The 23,770-nt window shown below is 37.2% G+C and overlaps 1 protein-coding gene across 29 annotated transcripts in view; it reads right to left on the bottom strand.

Annotated features, from left to right (window-relative positions):
* The window catches only part of LRRFIP2 (LRR binding FLII interacting protein 2), a 101,767-nt gene that overhangs the window by 43,460 nt on the left and 34,537 nt on the right, over nucleotides 1–23,770 (bottom strand). For 5 of the 29 annotated variants that reach the window (XM_082348509.1, XM_082348507.1, XM_082348511.1 and 2 more), the window contains 12 exons: nucleotides 21,557–21,598; nucleotides 20,036–20,101; nucleotides 18,672–18,746; nucleotides 17,324–17,374; nucleotides 17,198–17,242; nucleotides 16,304–16,351; nucleotides 15,798–15,854; nucleotides 13,520–13,588; nucleotides 11,048–11,137; nucleotides 5,205–5,249; nucleotides 3,677–3,793; nucleotides 812–883 (listed from right to left, as the gene is read on the bottom strand). In XM_082348509.1, coding sequence (XP_082204635.1) covers nucleotides 812–883; nucleotides 3,677–3,793; nucleotides 5,205–5,249; nucleotides 11,048–11,137; nucleotides 13,520–13,588; nucleotides 15,798–15,854; nucleotides 16,304–16,351; nucleotides 17,198–17,242; nucleotides 17,324–17,374; nucleotides 18,672–18,746; nucleotides 20,036–20,101; nucleotides 21,557–21,598 — 777 coding nt within the window. The remainder of the gene's footprint in view (nucleotides 1–811; nucleotides 884–3,676; nucleotides 3,794–5,204; nucleotides 5,250–11,047; nucleotides 11,138–13,519; nucleotides 13,589–15,797; nucleotides 15,855–16,303; nucleotides 16,352–17,197; nucleotides 17,243–17,323; nucleotides 17,375–18,671; nucleotides 18,747–20,035; nucleotides 20,102–21,556; nucleotides 21,599–23,770) is intronic. The other 24 variants (XM_082348526.1, XM_082348523.1, XM_082348521.1 and 21 more) reach the window with 15 other exon arrangements.

Below are 23,770 nucleotides of genomic sequence, written 5' to 3' on the forward strand. Positions count from 1 at the left end.
CCTTGCTTACGCATTTTTAGAGGCCTGGTGTGTATTTCTATTTCAAATAGGGACCCACATGTATTCAGAGAAACTTACAGTAATTCATAATATTAGGTTTGAACTTCATAAGAAAACATAGGGAAGAGCATGATCATCAAGTGCCATTTACAACTAAAATGTCTGCCTCACACGGACACTTCTAGTGAAAACTGGTAGCCATCCTCGATTGGAAAAAATAAGGCCCATTTAAATTTACCTCCAAGTTCTTTAAGGCACCGAATCTGTGTAGTCCTTTTTGATCTGTGTGTAAAAAAATCAAAACAAAAAGAAAACACAGTCCTCACGCTTCAGGGTCCTTCCTCCAGAAGGAATATTTATAATAATGCTCTTTCTCTTAGATGCTTCTTCCTTCTACTCCTAATACTAACTGAATTTGGTGACAGAAACAGGCAATGCTCTTTCATTTAGCTTGGAAGAATTTTAAGGTCTAATTCTCAATAAAAAATATTCTTAGAATACTTTTTAGGTTTTTGCCCAACTCAATTCTGTAAGGCTAAGACACAAGGGATACGTAAGTATTTTATAAGGTTTAAAAACTGTAAGGCATAATAGCTTTTCCTGAATATTCCAAAAACTACAGTACACATTTAAACATAAGCAGAGATTGGAAGTTCGTCTTTCCTATGCATTGCAGGTTAAGCACATGCTTGAAAGACAAACACTGTTAGTAAAGCTATGTGCAGTGGGGTTAATAGAATTTGTGAAACCACCATTACCAACACTTCTGCGTACAGAGAACATGCTTGGGCTGCAGAATGGGCCCTGATACCTTTAGTTCCTTAAGCCCCTGCATGTATCTCCCTTCTACATCCTGTATCTGGTCCTTAAGGTCATAGATATCCTGCAGGACATAGGAATGAACCATTGCATAAAACCACACACAAAGTCTCAAAGCATTCAGATGAAAATGTGAATTACTTTTGCATATTCCAGACTAAAAGCAGAGAAACTGAGGTACACAAACATAACTGCCACTGCAAACTGCTAAAAGGGGCAAACAGGCAGGTGATGGTGGGGCTGGGGAAGGCCTGGAGTAATCAATCTAACATATCAAATACTTCCTTGACATTAACTCTTGCGGAAAAAACATTAGCAAATGGGGCTGGGGCTGTGTACAAAAGCTATATAAGTTATAACATTTCTTAACATACAATTTAAAAAACTGTATCAATCATTCAAATAATTTTTAGCATAACACTCCACCGAGAACTAGTAAAGTATGTAGCAAATTAATTATAAGCTGAAGATTTTACTGAGTCATGCAGAAGTTTTTAAAAATGTAAAACTAGATATGAACAAAGTTGTCTTTCAATGACTTGGTTACTGACCACAATTAATTTGGGAGAAAGATAAGTAAAGGGAGGGGTATTAAACAAATATTTTAAACACAATGTCAAATGAGAGAGTCTATCCTGAGGACATTATTTAAATGATGAGAAAAGCCTTTGCTCCGAATGTTACCATAATCCTTATAAGAAAAGTGAAGCAGGTCAAATTTTAAATGGAAAATATTGTTTCCCTTGTACCTGACCTTGCTACCTGAGGTCTATTCTGGATGGTTGATTTAGGGGGGAAATAATTGCTACAGGGCCCTGAACATAACTGTACAATTACAGGCAGGATCAATTATCAAAGGCCCATTACACAGAGTTTCTGTATTACATTTCCCCTGCCCCCTTAATTCCCTCCTTGGTAGGTTTGCCTTTTACTCATTGGTTCATTCGACAGACATTTATCAAGTGCCTATTAGGAGCCAAATGCTAGGATACAAAAATCTCATTTCCTTCAAGTAGGTTGTTCTCTCAAAGAAGAAATACAAGTAAACAGTGAGCGCAAGCTAAGTCTGAGGCTGGAATGCCCCATCCTTTTGTCCCACTAGAAAATAGCACCTAAAGGCAAGAGTTAAGCTTATTCAACTTTGCACCCTTGTGCTTACGCCTGGTACTTAGGAAGAGTTCAATAACACTGACCCCTTCAAAGTCAGAGCCAGGCTGACCTGGGCCTCCTTCTGCAGTGCCACTGCCGCTGTTCCAAACCTCCTCGCCCTCTCCTAACCCTCAGCCCACTTTTACGAGCTGCCCATTTCACAAGCCAGACTCCTGCTCCTACCCCGCCCATGATCTTACTCAGTCACCACTGGTCCCTCCCTCCTCCTCTACTGCGTCAGTGGGAAGGGGCGGCCACCTTCCATCCCTCTGATCCCTGGACATTCCTTGCACCCACTCGGGCACTTTCTCAGTCAGCTACCCCTTCTCCTTCCTTAACCTTCATAGTCTCTCTCTACTGGCTCAATCCAACCAATGAAAACAACAACTAATGCTGCCTTTAGAAGAACACAAAAACCTCTTAACTTCCTCTCCCTCTCTACTGACCAAACAACTTCCATTCTCCAATACTCTCTTCAGAGCACGCTGCCTACGTTTTCTCCCATCACAGTTTTGACTTGCTCATCTCATCCCCATTGTTCAACCACAGGGTAACTCTTCTCCTTGCCTCCAATGCTTCTTCCAGTCTGTGGTCAATCTTTAGGAATGCAAGTCAGATAGTACTGCTCTGCTATTTAATACCCCATAGTTGTCAGGGTAAACCTGAATTCCTGCCACACAAGGTGCTTTGTGATATGGCCCATCACTACTTCTCCAGCCTTCTCTCTCACCCACTACGAATCCTCACTTCTCATCCTACCCTCTGGCAACTTTGCTATACAGATAATCTTGTGGTTCTCTGAATTTAACTATCTGAGAAAGCCTTCACCCTTCAGCTTCTTTGCCTGGTTAATTTTTATTCTTCCTTCACCCCTTGTCTCCTCCGAAAAGCCTTTTTTTTTTTTATGTCTTCTTCTAGTCTAATTTAGATGATGCTTCTCTGAATTCCCTTAACAGCCCTATTCTTGCTACTACCATGGCATCACACCACCTGGTTTTACTGGTTTATATCCATTTGTCTTCCCTATGAAACAGCGAACTCCTTAAGTCCAAAGTGTGCTTTACTGCCTGACTCTGTGGGGCCAAGTGCTCAACAATGCTGAACGAATGAATAAATGCAATTTTTATTACTGCCCTTCCCTCATTCCTCAAAAAGAGCATGTTCAGCAAATAGACATTCAAATACATTTTGAAAGGGTTATTAATAAGAATGGAGACTCAACTAATGGGTTAAATGAGCTTACATTACTCAGGTATTTCTGTCATCCCAAATATTATTATACTTGTCTTATCATGAAACACTGAGAGATAACTGTATTCAGGCAGCCAAATAACACCATAACAGCTCAAAAGACTAATAATTCCCCAAATCTGGTTCCTTGTACATCCACATATTTTCCACTTAAAATATGGCCAATTATTTGAGATAATTACTTTTATATACATTAGAAAGTTTTTTTGGCATTTGTAAATTAGCAGAACTCATTCCAATATCATCAAATGTTCAGGAAAGAGAATGGAAGAATTAACTAATCTCCTTCCCTTCAGACCCTAGTCACATTCTTGAACTGCACTACCAATTTTTTTTAAAGAACTCATACCATACTTTTTTCTTCCTACCAAGACACATTAAATGTTAAATAGTTCCAGTAGACTACAAAGAAGCCAAAAAATTGTTTATAAAAAGCAAACCAAAAATCGCGGTTTACCCGCAATTCACTTAATGAGGTGTCTGGATCTATTAAGCTGCTGGTGTCCCCGCTTCCTCGTCTGGATGAGTTTCCACTTAGAGGGGTTGTTGCTGAGGCAGAATTTCGAGATGAAGGCTAGAGAAAAAGAAATATGGCACTTTTAAGTCTTGTTTCTTTAAAACTATATTTGCTGTGGAAACTAAAAGTGGGCCAGGGTGGCGGGGAGAGATCTAACACAGTGTGGACAAGAAGTTACCGAATGCAATCTACAGGCAATTTAGACTGGCTTTGGGGAGAGGGTACCCAGAGACAGGCCCAGGCATACTAAGCACAACTGTGTGCGCTTGCTTTATTGGAATCTAGAGTTCATAATAACTAAGAAGGAAATGGTTCGTGTGAGAGTTGTCTGTTTTCTAAGTTTATCTTTGTTGTATTGTAAACAGCACTGGGGTGAGTACATCAGCTTGATTTTAAACAGTTTTAGAATGTTATAGTTGGTATGCTAATTAGCAGTCCTCCTATTTAGTTCCTGAAGCTGCTTCTTTAGAATCTTTTCTTTTCCTAATACTTTGCTGATAAAGTTGGAGATAACTATTTGCAGCTGACAGCAACAATACCGTGTATCACTATGAATTTAGACTGCTCTTCCCACAGTGAATTTAAATGCGACATCATGCTACTGAATTAATAAATGGCAGGGATTTGTGCTATTCAATACAGCAGCCAACTAGCCACATGCAGTGACTGAGCACTTGGAATGTGGTTAGTCCAAATTGAGAATTTTTTTTTAGGTGTAAAATACACATCAGATTTCGAAGGCTTAGTGTGGAAAAAAGAATGTAAAATATTTCATTAATAAGTTTTCATATTGATTATGTTTAAATATTTTGGACATTTGGGTTAAATAAAATATATTATTTGTATTAATTTTATCTGTTTCTTTTTACTATTTTAGTGTGGCTGCTAGAAAATTTAAACTTACATATGTGGTTTACATTTGTGGCTTGCACTGTATTTCTGCTGGATAGAACTGGTACACCTTTTGGGGGCATAGCACAAAATTAATCCTGATAATTTCCCTAAGATGACTTTCTAAAAATATTTCTAGAAGAAATATTTTTAGAGACTTTTTAAACACAAAGCAACTCTTAGAAAGGAGTTATTTTATTGTACTTTGAAGAATTATTTATCTATAATAGGAAAAAAACAAAACTCTCAGAGTTTGTCACCACCATTCCTAAAGACACTTCTTCATTTTTAGTGTTTAATGGCTTCTTCTAAGGATTAAATTCTAGAGGAATGAAAATCAAAAGAGCAGCCAAAAGTTTAAGAGGTGACATTCAAGGAAATAAAATGCAGTGTCTTTTCTCTTCCCAGTGCTTCACATGATTCAACCACAGAGGAATTTGGGGGTCAAGGACAGGAAGTAGATGAAGAGAGGAAGAGTAGCTCCATCAGTCAAACTGTTGTAAAATCAAGAATAAAATAGTAGACAGTAAGTTATTGACCTTGAGAACTTAATTTCCTTAGGAATTTAGATACTCACCCTTGTGTAATTTTCAGCATATTGTTTGTCAGATTTTTCATCCAACTAGAAAAGAACAGAGATAAAAATCAGAAAAGATGCTTAGCATTTTGATTTTTTTATGGGGAAAAAAAAGAAGTGACCTCATTTGAGTTCTCCAAGTTCAATCGATATTTGGAACCTAAAAGCAAACATACTAAAACTGAAATAAAAGTTGGGACACATAAAACAAGACGTTAAGAACTTTAATTCTTATCTAAGGAAGACATGGAGTAAGCAAGCTGTCCTTATGAAAAAATTTAGAACTTTTACACAGATTTTCTTTTCATGGTATTTGAAACATATTAAAGAAAACTATATATAAACTTAAATTTTATCATTGTGAAAGTTAACACACACACACACAAAAGTGTATACATCAAAAAGAAAATTCTGATAAAATCAAAAGCCAAAAAACTTTATTATCTTAGCATTACTGACACAGGACACACAGATTAAGAGTAGCACACTTAGCCAAAAAAGTTCAGATTGGACTAGAGCATGTAAAATATATCATCAAAAAAATTTCCCCACAGCACTAAGGAATTGGTTGTCTGGTTTTTGTTTTTGCTTTTTAAGTAATACATGCTCACGTATCTAAAAAAAAGAAAAAAACAGCACAAAGGGTATGCAAAGTAAGCCTCTCTCTAGAGGTACACCATACCCGGATCTTCAAGGGCAACCTACACCCAGTCTTTAAAAAATTCTAACAGTAGTGGCCCAAATACATTCCATATCTTCTTTTTCCCCTTACCATGTTTCAGAGATCAGAGAAAGTACTTTATTTTTCTTCATGGCATTTATCACTCCCTGACCCCATGATATTTATTAACTTATTTATTAATAAACAAACTTACTTATTGTCTGATCTCTCTCTCTTTAATGTAAGCTCTATGTCTGTATGTTCTTTTCTGTATTCCTAACACCAAGAATAGCACCTGGGGCTTCCCTGGTGGTGCAGTGGTTAAGAATCTGCCTGCCAATGCAGGGGACACAGGTTCGAGCCCTGGTCTGGGAAGATCCCACATGGCGCGGAGCAATTAACCCCACGTGCCACAACTACTGAGTCTGCACTCTAGAGCCTGCGAGCCAAAACTACTGAAGCCTGTGTGCCTAGAGCCTGTGCTCCGCAACAAGAGAAGCCACCGCAATGAGAAAGCACGTGCACCGCAACGAAGAGTAGCCCCTGCTCACCGCAAATAAAGCCCGCGCGCAGCAATAAAGACCCAACACAGCCAAAAATAAATAAATAAATTTTAAAAAAAGAACAGCACCTGGCATACAGGACTCAAAATTTGTTGGATGAATGAATAAATGAATTATATCCCATATGTACTTATAGACTTACCTCATTTATTTTAACAGCTGCATAGTAACCTATTATCTGGACATACCATAATTGAGTTATCCTATCTTCTACAGATAGGCCTTACGGTTGTTTTAGTTGGTGTTTCAAGAAGGGAAGTACCTAAAAGGTTTAGTCTAAAACCCTGACTTTATAGCTGAGGAAAGAGAAATTCAGAGGTGAAAGATCTTGCTGAAGCATGCGTAACTACTAAATGTCAGAGCTGAATCCAGACCTCAGTTTTGTGAATTTTTCGTAGTTTTTACCTGTATATACTGTCCCAATTACCACTGGGGGAAAAAAGTCACAGAAAAATTTAACTAAATGAAAATATACCCAGACTCCAACTCCCAGACCAACCCTCCCAGCCCAATCTAGAGAAGAGATTTGAAAACCTTCCTTAGTTAATTATTAAAACACAAAATGTCATTATTTCTGGCTCAGTTCAGATCACTTCACTCTAGCTTCCTCATATTTGACAGTTTTTTCTGTTTTTTTTCAATACCCACATTTATTTGTGTTCATTTTCTGTCTCAGTAAACACCTTTTATTATAAGTACCAAATCAGAATATAAATACTATCTCAGACTTCAAATTTTTTTGCTACTTCTTACTGTAATACTTTAAAAAAAAAGAACTGATTTTAGTTCATTTTGACTTCTTTAAACCACATATGAAATGTTTTAAAACAGGCGATGACAATAGTTTTTAATATTGGCAGTTATTGCCATAAAAAGGAATTATCTTCCTCACATCTATACTAGTAAAATATATTGCCTAATATTTAATGTGTTATTCCTCAGAGTGAAAGAAATACCATATCTAAATAAACTGACTTATTTTCCTTAGAGTATCTTCCAACTCTCTTCTACTAATGAGTTAAAGAGAAAAACAAGCAGCATTCAGAAACATTCTTCCAGGTCCATTTGAAATCCTGTCTCTTATCCCACTCTCACACAAATGACCCCCAAACCCACCCATTTTTTAATAGACAGTCACCTGAGAATAAACGTACATTTCAGAGGCTGCATCGCTGACCCAGTCCACTGCAGGATTGATTCTGTTGCTTTCGCTATCTCCTGACAGATCCTAACTCCCGCACCTGCCCAAGTTGATCATGTGCCAAACTTCAGGAATTGTGGAGGTAGCAAAAATGCCTAGAGCAGCCCCGCTGCAGGGACTTGGCCAGGGACTCTTCAGTGCTCACTTCTCAGGCTCATGCTGAGTTATGTGCAGCCTTCCGTTCAGACGAAAAGCTAGTTGAAACCTGGTACTCTAAAAGCGCTGGGAGGTCTACATAGCTGCATTGCAACGATAAGCTAGTGTTCAAAATGATGACCAAAAGAGTCTGCCAGATCCTCAAAAGGCTCTTAAGTGGAATAAGATATAATCATGTTTAATATACTAAGGTATAAAAGAGGGAAATGTTGGTAAAAGGGTACAAACTTTCAGCTAGAAGATCAATAAGGTCTGAGGATGTAATGTAAAACATGGTGACTACAGCTGATTTTTAAAAATTGTTACGTATGATTAACATGGAAAAAATAAATACGCAATAATATGAAAAATCAGAAAACAAAGGCTATATGTACTATATAGTCATATTTTTGTAAAACAAGCAAATTAAACTGAGATAGAGAAAAATACGGAAAATAAGTCATCAAATTGCTTTAAAAAAAAGTGGCTAAACAAAATGGTAGACTACAATATAAAACAACAACAACAAAACAGAAAGCAAGGCTTTTTTCCTTAGTAAAGCCCTCAGGACTTGCTCATGAATACTGACTACAGCCTACTATTCTCAAAAACTTTCAAGTAAATATTATGCCATTACACTCCTAAATAATTAAATAGGTAATTTTCCAATCAAGAAAAGGGTTCCCTTGATAGCTGGAAATGGAAAGTTTGCTGACAGGCTCGTATCAATAATATTTCATATTCGTATTAATGCACAAAGAAGAGCACATGATGGCAAACTTTATTGCTTCTTTTAAGAATTTCAAATTATCGACTCGCAAACAAAGTCTTAAATATCATCTTTTCCATATTTCAGTGATAAATGCCTTTGCCTTATTTATGTCTGGGAAATCTGAAAATGCTTTGCTCTTGACATTAGAGTATAGATTGTTTCTCTTTAAATCTACACTCCTTGATTATTTGTTGAAATTAGTACATGAGAAATATTTCTTAGAATACATATCTTGTCAAATCTTTGAAACTCTTGGTTTCTTCTTAAAAGAAAGGTATTTCTTATTCTCTGATTAAGAGGCCCTTTGACCTCCGTTTCAGCAAATGGCTATTTTGACAGATAATTTTATCCTACTAAAATGGTAAAATACAATTTGAACCTTTTTGAGTGGAAACAGAATTTTAGTTGTGAACACATTGTTTTTTTTGGCTGTGTTGGGTCTTCGTTGCTACGCACGGGCTTTCTCTAGTTGCAGTGAGCGGGGGCTCCTCTTTGCTGCGGTGCGCGGGCTTCTCATTGCGGTGGCTTCTCTTGATGCAGAGCACGGGCTCTAGGTGCACGGGCTTCCGTAGCTGTGGCTCGCGGGCTCTGGAGAGCAGGCTCAGTAGTTGTGGCGCACGGGCTTAGTTGCTCCGTGGCATGTGGGATCTTTCCCGGACCAGGACTCAAACCCGTGTCCCCTGCATTGGCAGGCAGACTCTTAACCACTGCGCCACCAGGGAAGCCCCGTGAACACATTTTAATACCATCATTTGAAAGAGTTGTTTAGAAATAAAGATGTATTTTATTCCAAATTTTTTTGCTCTAGAAAGGGGCCCAACATATATTTTAGGCTTTGCCAAGAGGTAAAATTAAGGATATTATATAGGTACTTAGATAACCATTAAAAAACAAAAAACAAAGAAAACTTTGGCTGGTAGTCTATAAAATAACAGGGGGCTGGCCGGATTTGCCAACCACTGCTCTAGAGAAGCTTGTGCTTATGTTATAAGGTATACAGCATGATTCGATATACATATACACAGCCTATATACATGTATATCAAATCATTATGCTATATACCTTAAATATGTATACTTCTTATTAAAATATGTAGATAAATCAAAATAACTACCTGACAAAAGAGAAGAGTTTTATTTAATTAGTAGAGGCAGTGGAAGATTAAAAATAACCGTCAACCTTTTCACTCCTGTGTAGTTACTAAAATAAATTGCCAAGAAATAAACGTAAGGAGGACATAGCCAGTAATTCAGACATCACATTAGATGCTAAAAGAATTCAAAGTTTTTAAGAGAAAAGGTGTACACAATAAATTAAATTGTTTACATCTGTGAAAAAACAGGTTACTAAGCAAATTAATAAAATGGGCAATATTTCAAGGGAAGGACTTGGGAGCCAGTCTTCTAACTTTGTGTGCAGAGAGACTGTTGATGTGACCAAGGTCAAGATGGGACTGTTGCTCAGCCAGCCAGCTTTGAGCGCCAACAATCTGGAATACTTAAGGACAACACTCAGAATTGTTTTCTAGGATTAGTCATTCAGAAATAGCTATTTAAATACAATCAGTGATGTGCTAAATATAAATAATTCTCTCTTCATTAAAAAACTGTCTAATTTTTTGTTAAGAAGCCCTGCCTCAACTGCTTCAAAGCGCTTGATAATTAGGACAGCGTTGGTCCAAGGGCAAAAAACACTAATGCCAGTTACGGAGAGACGCCACAGACAGAAAATCAGGCTGTTACATACATCAGGCAGGTAGACATCTGCAGGTCTGGGTTCCTTCATTAAGGTAAATGCCTCAAGGCATTTCTACTGGACAGTCTTTCCTAAATTCAGTTCCCAATGAATGTGAAAGCAATGGATAGGCATTTCTTCAAAACAATGCCATAATCCAAATGTTCAAAATCTATTCAGATTCTTCCCAGTTACTATAAATTAGTGACTCTTTGCTAAGTAGTATATTTTATTGTCCAACCTTCAAAGTTTACCTAAAAATTTATAGATTCTCCAAAATGAAAAGGGAAGAAAAATTTTAAGACTGATCAGGAATATCTAAATATGGGCTAGGTATCAGATGGTTTTAAGGAGTTATTTTTCATTTCATTAGGTATGATAATGGCACAGTAAATAAAGAAAAAAGTTCTCAACTAGAGACGCATACTGAACTATTTATTGGGAAATGGCATGATGTATGGGATTTGCTTTAAAGTACTTCAGGAAAAAAAGGAGGGAAAGGGGAAGAAATAGATGAAACAAAATTGGCAAAATATTGATAATTGTTGGAGCTGCTGATGGGTTCTATGGGGGAAAATTTCCACAGGAAAAATGTTTTAAAAAATCAGAACGTATCAATATATACATTTCAAAACAAAACAAATAACTGTATTTTATGCTAGTGTGCTGAAATAAATATTTCCTAGGCAGTAAATTAAGTTCCTAATTTTAAAATAGCTATTTTGTTAGCTGTTAGTCACAAGTCTGAGACCGTGAATCCCCATGCGCTGCACTCACGCTGGTCAGATCTGGGATGCTGACATCATCCACGTCGGAGACCACGCTCCCCCTACGATTGGAGCGACTAAAATAATCAGCTGCAGAAACCTTTCAGTCAGGAAAAAAATGAGATGCTTTAAAAGTTAAGAAGAGAGACAAGAAAAAGATAAGAACATTGGCATATAGGGGGAAATTTTTTTTTTTTTTTTTGGTGTGTGATAAAGTATCATGAAATGAAATGAGGAAACTGCTATGATTTACCTACTCAAGAAGGTGAGAAAGAAATGTAAAGGGTTCCTAAATGACATCACAGCTCCCTAAAATAAGCTCTTATTATTCATCGTAGCTAGAGTTCTATGCTATAGAGATCATCCATGTACTGCCTGAGAACCAGCATCACCCTCACCATCAGGGATTCCAGGATAGCATTTACCTAACGCCTCTACTATATTTCACAAATGTATAATGCATTATAGCTATCAGCTCTGTTACGCACATATATCCTGAATGCAGAACTATCTGCAGAGTATTTACTGTGCCTTTTACCAATTTCCACAGTTCCCTCTTTTTCATATTCCTCAGGACCGAGAACTGTAGAACAAAATAATGAAAGAACTACACTGGCCTCTTTCTGGTTCCCCAAACATACCCAGTCTCTTCCCACCTTAGCCGTTGGCACTGGCCTAGGAAGCTCTCCTCCCAGCTCTTCAAGCAGTTCAACTCTCAGCTCAAAGGTCAACTCCCTTGGCGAAGCCTTCTCTGATCACTCCATCCAAGGGATCTCTCTCTCTCTCTCTGTCTCTCTCTCTCTCTCTGTCTCTCTCTCTCTCTCACACACACACACACACACACACACACACACACACACACACACACACACACACACACACACACACACCACTCAATGTCTTCTATAATATCACCTGCTTTTTCTCTTCACAGTCCCCGGGTTTACTTTCTCTTTTTTGTTCCTATCTTTATCAGTTTATTTTCTATTTCTTTCACCAGGATATAAGCTCCATGAAGTCAGAAATCTGGTCTATGTGGCTTACCACATTATTACCAGCACTTAACATGGTCCCTCACATATAACAGGTACTCCCTCCATACACATTTGTTGAATTAATAAATAATGAATATCTTTTACCTCACTCATCAGCTGTCCTTTACCTCAGCTCTGTCTGATTACCTTACTCAAAAACTCTGCTCTTCCAGAAAGGAATCTGCAAGCCCATCCACAGAGATGCCTTCCTTAAGGCTTACAGATATGAAGTTTTGCTAAGAGCTGAGATAATCAAGCAATAGTATTCTTGTTCACAGTAATACAACTTAGATTTACATAGATTAATATAACGGTACCCACTATCTCAGAATTTTGATAGTTATTTTCTAGATAGTAATTCATTTAATCCATATATTAAGCCTACCTACAAAGATAGTCATTACATGCCCATCGTACAAATAAAGAAATCGCTATTAACACAACTAACAGGTTGGAGAAATGGTTCAAGCCCAGGCATCATTATTTCAGAGCCCCTGCCCTTTCCACTCCATCACTTTCTGGGGTGCTTTCGGTGTCATGGACTGTTCTTTCTCCTGCAGCTCTGAGTATGAGCATTAACTGGCTTGCCAAGGGACCACAACTGTCTTAATTAGATCACTGGATTTCTGGCAACAAAGCTCACAAACTCTTGCTGTTCCCCTTTTCTATGTAAACTTTGGGTTTACAATCTTTCATAAAACATGACTTGTATTAAATGGCCTTCTATTTTCTTAAAGGAATTATAGCCTCTTAGTTATTGGGCTCTTTTGTTTTAGCTCTAAGCTGACACACCATCCTCACCAATGTAATTTTCGAATCAATTTTTAAGTATAGCAAAAATGTCATCAGCTCTCTAAAATTTCTTGCTTCATCAAAAGAATAACCTGAAATTATATAATTTGTATTCTAACATAGCTATTTGTTACCTCTATAATTGTAACTCTAGTTGAATTCTAAGACCAAAATTTTAAAATTTTGCCCACAGCAACTCAAAGTATTCGTGGGCCTTAAAAGATGTATAAACTATGGTTAAATTTAAATACATAGCGAAGAAAACAACTAATTAATGGCAGCATGATTTCTAATCCATAGTAATGAGTTTTAAACAATGTGGAGGCATTAATTTTGCTTGAGAAATTTTTTGGTTTTGGTGAATTGTGCACATACATGCACGCGCATAAAATAGCAACAAAAAACTAAGAGTGAAAATCTGTCAAGTACACAATGACTAGCACATAAGAGGTGTCACTAGGAAAGCTTACATAGCCCACTAAGAAAATGTAGTCTCAGGAATACATTTCTGAAGGCAAATTATTCATATAAACTAAATTTGAAGAAAACGCTCATTTTGTCAAGTGCAAATTTCATTTTCCAACAGATTTCACGTGATCACACAGTGTTGCAATTTTAAAACTCATCGTATGTGTTTGCATGCAAATCACGCTCACCACACTCTCCCTTCGCCCACGGCTGGCACGACCAGAAGAAGCAATGCTTGCAGTGTCATCGTCGATAAACTATAGATATTAAAATCAGATAATGAACAAGATGCAATTTCACTACAGGTCTTCCCTGACTGAAGGCACATGAGGTAAGGCTTTGGGAAGCACACAAACACTCTCCATGAGCATAATAATTAGCACCATCTATTGTGCACCATTAAACCAAAAAGCTGTTTCAAGGCATAATGAACGATCATTAAAAACCAAAAGATATTTCCAAAAAGCACAAAGAATAAAATAGTACTTCATCTTTTATTTACATTAAATGAAAGAAAAGGGGGCGGGGCATGACTCAACTGGCCGAAACCAGCCAGGGACTCCATGCTTTTTAAACCTCTAGGCCCTTTGGGGTCCTATCAGGGGTCAATAAATACACTTAATGTTTCAGTTTGGGAGCGAAAATAAAAGAATCTTCTTAAGTGAAATAATATAAGTCAAAGACAGAATTTCCTACCGGCAAGGACACTGAAATGATGATTCTTATTGTCCTTTATTCATTCCTATGCAGCAGGTGGAGATATTTCTAATATCACCACTCAGTTTACTTCCTCTTTCACCAGCAGTGGAAGACTCACCTTCAATATATGTAGGTTGCCTCCATTCTGACATCACTAAGAAACCATTCTGGCATCACTGGGATAATACCTCTGAGCCCAACTTGCAAATGAAAGAGCATTTAGCCAGCACACAAGGACAAGATTCTACACTTGACTGAAAATACTACCATAATTTTGTTTGCAAGGGACCATCACAGTTGGGACACTAAAAATGCTACCAGGCCCAAGAATTGCCAAGTGGAATTTTATTACCCCGTGGGTTAAAAGTAAACTTCCTCCTTATGTGAAAAACATCCCTGTAATAACTTTTTGTTAGCTGTTAGAGTAGAATTCTTGATAAGTGCCACTTGGAAATGGCAGAAGAACTGAGCCAAACATATATGTAGAAGGAAGTCCATATATCTCACCTGTTCACTCCACAGAGTAACCTATGTTGACCATTAAGAAACTGCTTAATAATTTCTCCAATTTTGACACTGTCAAGAATAACAAGGTGGTTCCTAAAGTCATCATTTGTTATTGAAAATGTTAATTACTAGAGATTTTTGGTGGGTAATATGGCAATATATAGCATAATTTAAATGTAAATACTCTGATTCCCATCATTTCATGATTAGCAATTTACCAAGCAGATCTACTCATACAAGCCCACAAAAATATACTTGCATAAGCATGTTCATTGTACAAGCGTCTGTAGTAGCAAAACTCTGACAACCTAAATGTCCATCAAAACGGGAGCAATTTTTCAAATTTACAGCCCAGGCACTAATGGAATGATCCATTGCCATTAAAAAAAAATGTGCTGACGTAAAACTATCTCCAAGAGGCACTCAGTGGAAACAGTAACGGACACGGTTTACTTTTTAAAATCTTTTAAATGTCAAAAAAAGAATGAAAAAAAAAAGACTGACAAAAAAAATGAAATAAATCTTTATATACTGATTTGAAAAGATACTTTGAGTAAAGAAAACAAGTTGAAGCGCAGTATGTATACAAATCATTTACATACTGTTCAAATAAAGGACACTCATATATACATAAAATATCTCTGAAAGGATATACAAGAACAGAGGTTGCATTTGGGGAATGGATATAGGAGGAAAGGGTCAGAGAACTTTTACTTTGTACTTTCCTTAAGCTAATATTACATTTATAAATTTAAAAAAAAGTTTTAATACTCCAGAAAGACTGGGTGATTAGAATTGTCCCAGTTTTCTGTTTTATGTAGCAATTTTTAAAAGCTGACTTATTTGATTTCTTCTCTCACTCCACTGATTGACAGGCTGGTAAGTAAGTGAAATGGTTCAATGTAGGAAGTAGAGATGAAAAGGAGAAAGGAAAAGGATAGGGCAACCAACTCATAGTCTGAATTATCACCACTGAAAAGAGAAGAATTTCCACACAAATGACAGTTACATATAATTTTTTTAAAAATTCTAATGGCACTGGTTCCAGACTCATTTAAGAAATTACGTGCTAAAGTCACATTCATACAGAAACCACCGGTTAGGACAAATTAGTTCCTGAGTTTGTGTACTGAAGGAAAACGATAATACATGCACAATAGAGTGAAACACACCACATCCTCAATATTCTGAATGGTGAGTACAGATTAATGAAACAATCAAAAGTGTCTATAAAGCATGCAAAGAGACTAGACAGCTCACCACAGGACTGCTTCGGGCTGAACTCGTTCTTGATGAGTGAAAACTGTATTCAGATGGCTATAAGGTTTCCAAGAAGAAAGGTTTTACAATAACGATCAGCTCCTTTTCCTGCTGGGAATACATCAGTGCCCCTGGACCTAACTCGCCCCTGGCTCCCAGGTGAAGATAACTGTTCCTCCCCAGCCTGGAACTCCACTTCACTCCCACCCTCACCATCCAGCAGCCCACGGCAGGAGGGAGAAGAAAGGCCCTGAGAAGCGCTGTTCCCAGCCTCTTCCTGAGGAACTAATTGAGCCAGAAAAGAGGCTTCTCTACTTGTATTGCCTTTATACTTTAAGCCACAGTTGCCAGCAGGTGTCTTCTCACAGCTTGGGTGAGAGCCACCATTGGCAAGCTGATGGATCACAGCTTGTAGAGTAATTATAGGTCAGATTAAATGACTCTGTAAGTAAACTGTGCCCACCTACACACCACCCTCCTCACCACCTCCGCCTGGTTAGACTTACAGTTCGAGAACCATAAGGGTTATATAATCCACCATCATACAATGACGCCTAAAGAACAAAGGAAATGCCATTTATCCATTCAGCATCAAAGTTATTTTGAAAATGACATAACTTCTTTGCAGTACCTAGTTCCAAAAAAGTTTTGAAGAATGGCGTTAACGTGTATAGCCTCCCGAGGTGGTAACACTCATTTACGTATGCATAAATTCCCGCGTCAGCCTCGTTAAAACTTCAAACTCACACTTCATTTAAAAAGCACCACTGGTTACAGCACTGCCTTTCATCATCATGTTATGAAATTAGGAGAACATTTACGACTTTATTCTCTCAAAAGAGGAAATAGAACAGAAAAGAAAGTGAGGTACAGAAAGCATTTTGCCCACTGTTACGATAAAATTAAGTACAAAGCCTCAGGTTCCCAGTCCACTAGAACAGGTCACAAGACAACAAACAACAGCTTGAAAGCAACCAATTCCAACTCGCACATTACACAGAGCTACTGTTTTGTGTTTCTAGTCAGCTGGCTCCATTAGAGCCTAGTACTAACATGGCCAAGGCCACAGCTGTTCCCCCCCAAAATATGACACCCCATGCATGGGCAGCCATCTCACAAAAGTATGCAAGTGTAGTGCAACCCATGCAAGTCTACCTCCTCTACAGGAAGCCAATTCTAAGCAAGGGCCTACCAACAGCCAGCAGTATCTACCGCTATGGTATGCTCATTTTTGCTCCCCAAAAGTTTTGTATTTTAAGCACAGGCAGCACAGTCTGCAGTACACACAGCATTAAAGCCATGTGTCCTTGACTATTCTGGAGGAAAGATGGCAAGCCAGAGTCAGGACCATGGCAATGGTCCCACCAGGAGTACACATGTTGGAAGAGGAAAATACACACCAGACTGGCACTTCTCAGAAGACCAGAATTTGCAGTAGGGGAGGCCTATGGAGAAAGCACATGATTTAACCCAAAGAAAAGCAACTGGTAGCTATGAAGGCGCCATACTCCTCAAGAAGTACTAACCCTGTAGCTCTTAGATGTTGCCAGAGGGTCACTGTATAGGGAAGAAGACTGCTAAGAAACAAAACAAAACAAGCAAAAAAAAAAAAAAAAAAGGAAAAAAGAAAGGGAGAATCAGCCTCACCACCATGCGAGTAGAAGACATATTTATTTTATACTCCATAATTCATTAGTAATTCTTGAGTGTTTAAGGCAGTTAAGTGACACACAATGTGAGAAAAACTTAATCATTAGAAATCTCTTTGAATACCAATTTTAAGGGATAAGAAAGAAAAACACTTGGAATAGTTTTCTATAAATGGGTAAGTCCTATTGGTCTTTGAACATTAGTGTTAGGAGATGGGATGGGCACCTAAGAAAATACTCAGGAAAAGAGGGCCATGGCACAGGGAGCGTGGCAAACAGTGTCCACATCCCAGGCCCCAGCAGCTCCTGCGACATCTAATGGGCTTATCCTGATTATTGGGGAACCAGGTAAATGAGCTCTGAGTTATTGCTATAAACACTCTCCCAAATAGATTAGAAAACGTGTATTTCACAACAAGCCATGGACCAAGTGCCTTAGTTTAATTAGATAAATTGTACTGGTCACAATGAATCCACACACTAACAAAGCACAGCATTTTTAAAAAAGGAATTAAATCTTTTTCCTGATGTCATCTCAAGACACAATTTTCAGGTTTTTTTCACCAAGCTCAATCAGACATGGAAAATAAGATACATAAATATCTAAGTTATGTTTTGACAAGTGAATTATTTCAAATGTACTATGTGCCATATATTTAAATAGGTGTTTTAAATGTATGATGTGCCAAATGCCTTGAAAAAACAAGAGATTCTAACATTAAATATAATTACATTCTTCTCATCCCACGTACAGTTTAAATTTTCACATGTATGTTTTTAATAAAAGGGCATACACTGTGATATGTACTGATGCCTACAACTTATTTTGAAATGCATCCCCCCCAAAAAGATGGACTGATGGATGGCTAGAGGGACAGCTGGACAGATAATTACATGATAAAGGAAATATAGTAAAATATCAATTGTAGAATCTGAGTGGTAGGTACGCAGGTGGTTACTATACAATTCTTTAAACTTTTTTTGTATGTTAAATATTTTTCATTAAACAAACTGGAAAAAAATGGTACTCATTTTAAACATGGTGATTCAATAGTTCCCATTATTTAAAGATACACTCACACAGACTATGTGAATCCAGTTACCACAAACTAGTATATACACAGCCATTCACAGATGAGTTCTAACTAGTCAAAATGCAAAACAGGGGATTAGAAATGTGTTAAAGTTGGATAAAACACAAGAAGCCAAAAAACTTGTGACAAACCCTAGTATAGTAGGCAGAGGTGGGTTTGCTATGTCTAAGACTGCTATAGTTTCTCTGGTCAAAGTAGAGGCCACTCTGCAAAAAGCAAAATTAAACACATTTTTCTTAGGTTAAATGCTGTTAACCTAAAAACACAGAGGCAAAATCGGATACTGCTAAACCCCTTCTCCTCCAAAAGAATGATTTTAAAGCATTGAATCATATTAGGTAAAAGTGAAAATAACAACTATTTCAGGTCTCTCAAAAAAGATTAATATTAAAGGTTAACTATTTTCAAACCAAGTCATTGCTAATTTTTTTTCTTTTTTTACTTTAAAAACAAGAGTATAAACCCTCAGACAAAATGGAATGGAAATAATAAATGATTTATTCTCATGTCATACTTAGGAATGTCCTTGAAAAACCCAGGATGAATGAATAATTACCACTTTTATAATCTATTTGGCAATGCCACAGAAATCATTAAGGTTATTTTTTTCAAAACTCCTGGCCCTGCCCGAGGCACCAGGACTCACCTCTCCCCAGAGCTCCCAACACTGCCCCCACCAGGGCGTCTCACTAATGTCCTCTCCATTTCATTCTCTCCCCCTTCCTCATTTCTACCAGCCAAAGCCTCCCAACCCTCTCTCCACCCCACCAATGGTCAGAGCCCTGCCCATGGGAACCCTGAGTTAGCAGGGAGCTTAGGACTGTACTTCCTCTGACACTGCTGTAAGCAACCTGACAGGAAAGAGGTGTTCCTAGCACCCCAAATGGGCATTCTAGACATTTTTTCCTCCACAGAAATGTTTAGCAAGGTCGGCTGGAATGGAGAGCACTATTAGTTCCATAGTTTAATTACATTATTGGTTGAAGAGTCTTCTGGAAGACAGCATGGGAACTCTGCCATTGCGTACTTTATTGTTTCTACCAGAAAATCAATTTCAAGTTCCCAAAATTATAAAATCTATAAAAACAATCATTCAGAATGAAACCTATATGTGACTTTGGTACTACTTATAATACCACAACTAAATCAATTCAAATTTCTAAAATAGGTATACGAATCTCACTAAGCCTATTCTTAAGGTATAGTCCTCCAAAGGACAGTTCATAAATGAAAATACATTGTTAATGAACTTCGTGGGACACTTTCCTAACGCTAGCCACTAGGGTTAGATATATTAACTTGATATTAAATCTTGTAAATGAAAACAAAATTATTTTAAAATAAGTTCTGATAAGTCATGTTTCAGTATATTATCAAGTTTCAATAATGCCTTAAGAGCACACCAATGCAGTCATAATTCTTAACTTCCGTAAAAGTAATCAGTGAATTTTACAGCCACACAAAATACTGTGATATGAGACACAACAGAACTAACCAGTGGGTCTTTATGAGAACCAGAAGATCTCTTCTTCATTCCATCAGAGTGACTGTAAGAATGATTCTGGAAGTAAATATTGAATACAAGGATCATATAGTGAAGTTTAAAAATAATTTAATAAAATTCATCTTAAAATCATACACAGAAAGATCCACGTGAGACAGAGTAGTCTACATGCACTCTATTTCCCACCTGTTAGTAAATGATTCACTGCCCTTGACTGGCTAAGACATACAGCCTCTCTACACACCTGCATTCCCCCTCACCTCCCCTGTGCCATCCAGCTCAGTGTCTAGTCAACTAAAAACTTAATTAGGACTCAGAGCCAGGCAGGATATTTGTGGGAACCCTCACCCCACACCTCATTTGAGTCCCTGCCCATGGGACTATCTTCTTTAAAAAGGTATGAGTGACAAGAGAGTCCACTTCCTTCCACAGTCCTCCTTACCTAAAGGCCAAAAAACAATCCTGTGCATCAATCAAAACAAGATTGAGAACAGAAAACATAACATTGTACTGCCCAAGACAGTCCTCTTAACCCGTTAGTGGTCCCACAGCATGTGCTGCTCAGAGGAACGCAGCCAACATGGTATGGATTGTCTCGAGTAGCAGCAGCAGCATTAGACAATAATCCGACATCTGAGTGCTTTGAAGATAGCTCTGTCTCAACACATAACTTCTCCTAGGAGTACAGAGCCAAGTGTATGTGAGGGGATAGAGGACAGCAATACTACTAAACAGGTCAATTGGTAGACAGGAAGTCCAATCTAGGTATGCACCGTTGGCCTGTAATGAGGAGGTGCAGCTAGAAGGGTCCTAGCTAACAGTCTGCTCTATGCAAATCATCTGAGACATGCACAGCTAGATCCTGAATCAGTAATTATACACTCATTTTTCTTTTTAGAATATGCATATCTTTCCTTTTATACATTACCCTGAACATTTAAGAGCTGCTGATATAGTCTAGCAACTCAGGCAATCTATTGACATATTAACCCAAGAAAAACATGCGATAACTAAACTTCCTTGGCCAAAATGACATACCATAAAAAAACCAAATCAAGCAAAAAATGAGTGGACATAACTGATGCTTCAGGTGGCATCTGTCACTGCTGGATGACTTCACACCTGCTGGCTTGTGACACAGAACATGAAACACAGTAGGGCCTGTGCTACTGTAGTTCAGTATGTATCAAAACACTGCTGAAAACATGTCTTCCAGGGCAATGAGTATGTGTCAGTTGGGTGGCTCATTATTTTAACAAAAGATACTACTACCAATCTTAGTCCTGAATAGGGAAGCAAATAATTTTTATCTGATCCTGATATTCTAAAAGACAAAGTTATTCAAGTGCTAAATTATGCCACAATTGCACAACACTAGATTTTGCTTTGTTAGTCATACATTTCCCCCAAACATCATAACAAACCTATGAAAAAGTCATAATCTATGATTAGCACCATCAGGTGTTTATAAAGTAAAACTCTACATTTAACATAAAGTTATGCACTACATACTAATGATGAAAGTCTTGACGATCTATCCTTGAAAGCATCATACTGGATTTCAGGAAAAGGTGAAAGTTGGTTGTATTTCCAAAATCAGAAATATAAAGAGGGGAAAAAGTAACATTCATAAAGTTATTAAAAATCCAGCACTATTTTAAAAGCCTAAAATTATTAAACACAAAGGCTGTGACATTTGAGTTAAAGAATATTCTTCCCCCTCATTCTTTCCTAGTATAGGTTATTGCTAAACTATACGTACAGGAAAAACTGCATGTTCTCTTTCAAAAACAGAATTTATAATCAGTAATGGTGAGATGATTCATCCCAGTATACTATAGCACAAAACACCCAAGGAAGCCTTTAAACGCAGGAAGTAAGCATTCTGAAGTCAAAAGATGTTTTACTTTTTCTTATTGTGTCTGTCACCATCGTTTTCCATCATTTGAAACATGGCAAAAGCAAGGCATGGAGAGGCAATGAAGCATGATCACATAACTAGTAAAATAAAGTTTACAAAAAAAACAAAAACAAAAAGCAAACAAACAAAAAAACAATTGCAGCATCAAAAGGGGGAGAGTTCCCTTGTATCTGCTTGCGCACACACCTGAAAAACTTCCTTCCTCAAGAACTTTGCCTATGGAAAACAGTGAACAAAACTAGAAACTTGGCCGGAGTAAAGTGTGGATTACATACATTTATGACAAGACCAGAAAAACCACATTCACGTAGGGTCTTTACAAAAATAATATGTGTAACACCACATTTCAAATCCAAGAAACTGAATTAAATAGTAACTAACTACTCAGATTTGTGGTTTCCTAACTTTATTTTTTAAGCATTCTAGCTCAGATTTTTTTAAGCAATCTGACCCAGAAGAGCAATGTATAAAACAATAAAACAATGCATAAAACAAAAGCAATAAACAAGTTCCTCAGGTAGTTTGGTAAAAATATCTTTTTTTTTTTTTAACATCTAAAATATCTTTCTTTTGCAACTTTTATACCCATTTAGGATTCTAGGGAACACTATTCAAAAACCTGATCTAAAGTAATGTTTTCCTAAGTGTGGACTGCAACTCATTAGTAGTTCATAAAATCAATTTATGGGTTCAACCAGCATTAAAAAAAAATAAAATAGAAGAGAAAATACTAGAGTGTATCATGTACAGTAAGAGTAAATATTATTTTGTGAAACTTCTGTTTCTATAATATTTTTTATATACTTATATACATACAAACACACAGGCATATGTCTGTATGCCTGGATATGTATACTGGATTATGGTGTAAAATGTATTCCTTTTATAGAGGTCGCAATTCTAAAAAGCTTAAAATACACTAGAAGATCAAATTATATAGTGTAGTTCTAATAAAGCATTAAAATAATAGTTCAGACAGAACAAAGGCCCTCCCTTCATGCCCAATGAGATGGTCATTTACAAAAGATACTGCAGAAACCCCCCAAAATATACTTCATAAGTATAAGGCTAAGTGGTATAATTTTACCACCAGTGTAAATTCAGTGAAAACGATACTGCAATAAATACTAGAAAGTGCTGGAGCAAAATATCTGCATTTGCATGCTTTCCTTATATTATCTTGAAAACAGAATATAAAGAGTGTTATTACATGTGAAAAAAAAATCTTGTTTATCCAGAATTTTCTAAAATGCCTAAGGGTGTGCATTTGGTGGTAAATGATGTGTAATGGTAAAATGTCGCTGTGGTGAATAACATTTCACTGAAAATAAAGTTCCTTCTCTATGGAAGTTTCACTTAACATCTTTTCTCAGTTAACAAAATATCTTTTTTGTTTAAAAAAAAAACCCATGACCAAAACATGTATTACTCAAGTCACACATTCTTGCATATAAACTATTCCATTCTCCCAACCAGATAAGCTCATTGAAGGGATCAGTCATGTCTTAGTTCTTCTCATCCTCTCTGTTAACACCAATGGCCTTTTGCAAAAGCTTAAGATTTAACAAGTTGAATGAAACTGACCTATTTTGATTTTCCTTTTCCAAAATACAATGCAGAGCTCATATAGTTTTATTTAATTTATTTATTTATTTGGCCATGCTGCACCGCTTGTGGGATCTTAGTTCCCCAACCAGGGATTGAACCCAGGTCCTGGCATTGGAAGAGCGGAGTCCTAACCACTGGACCGCCAGGGAATTCCCTCAGATAGTTTTAAAAATTGCTGAATCTGGTAGGAAAATCCA

The sequence above is a fragment of the Balaenoptera borealis genome, assembly GCF_965194805.1.
Source record: "Balaenoptera borealis genome assembly, chromosome: 12".
NCBI lineage: Eukaryota > Metazoa > Chordata > Mammalia > Artiodactyla > Balaenopteridae > Balaenoptera > Balaenoptera borealis.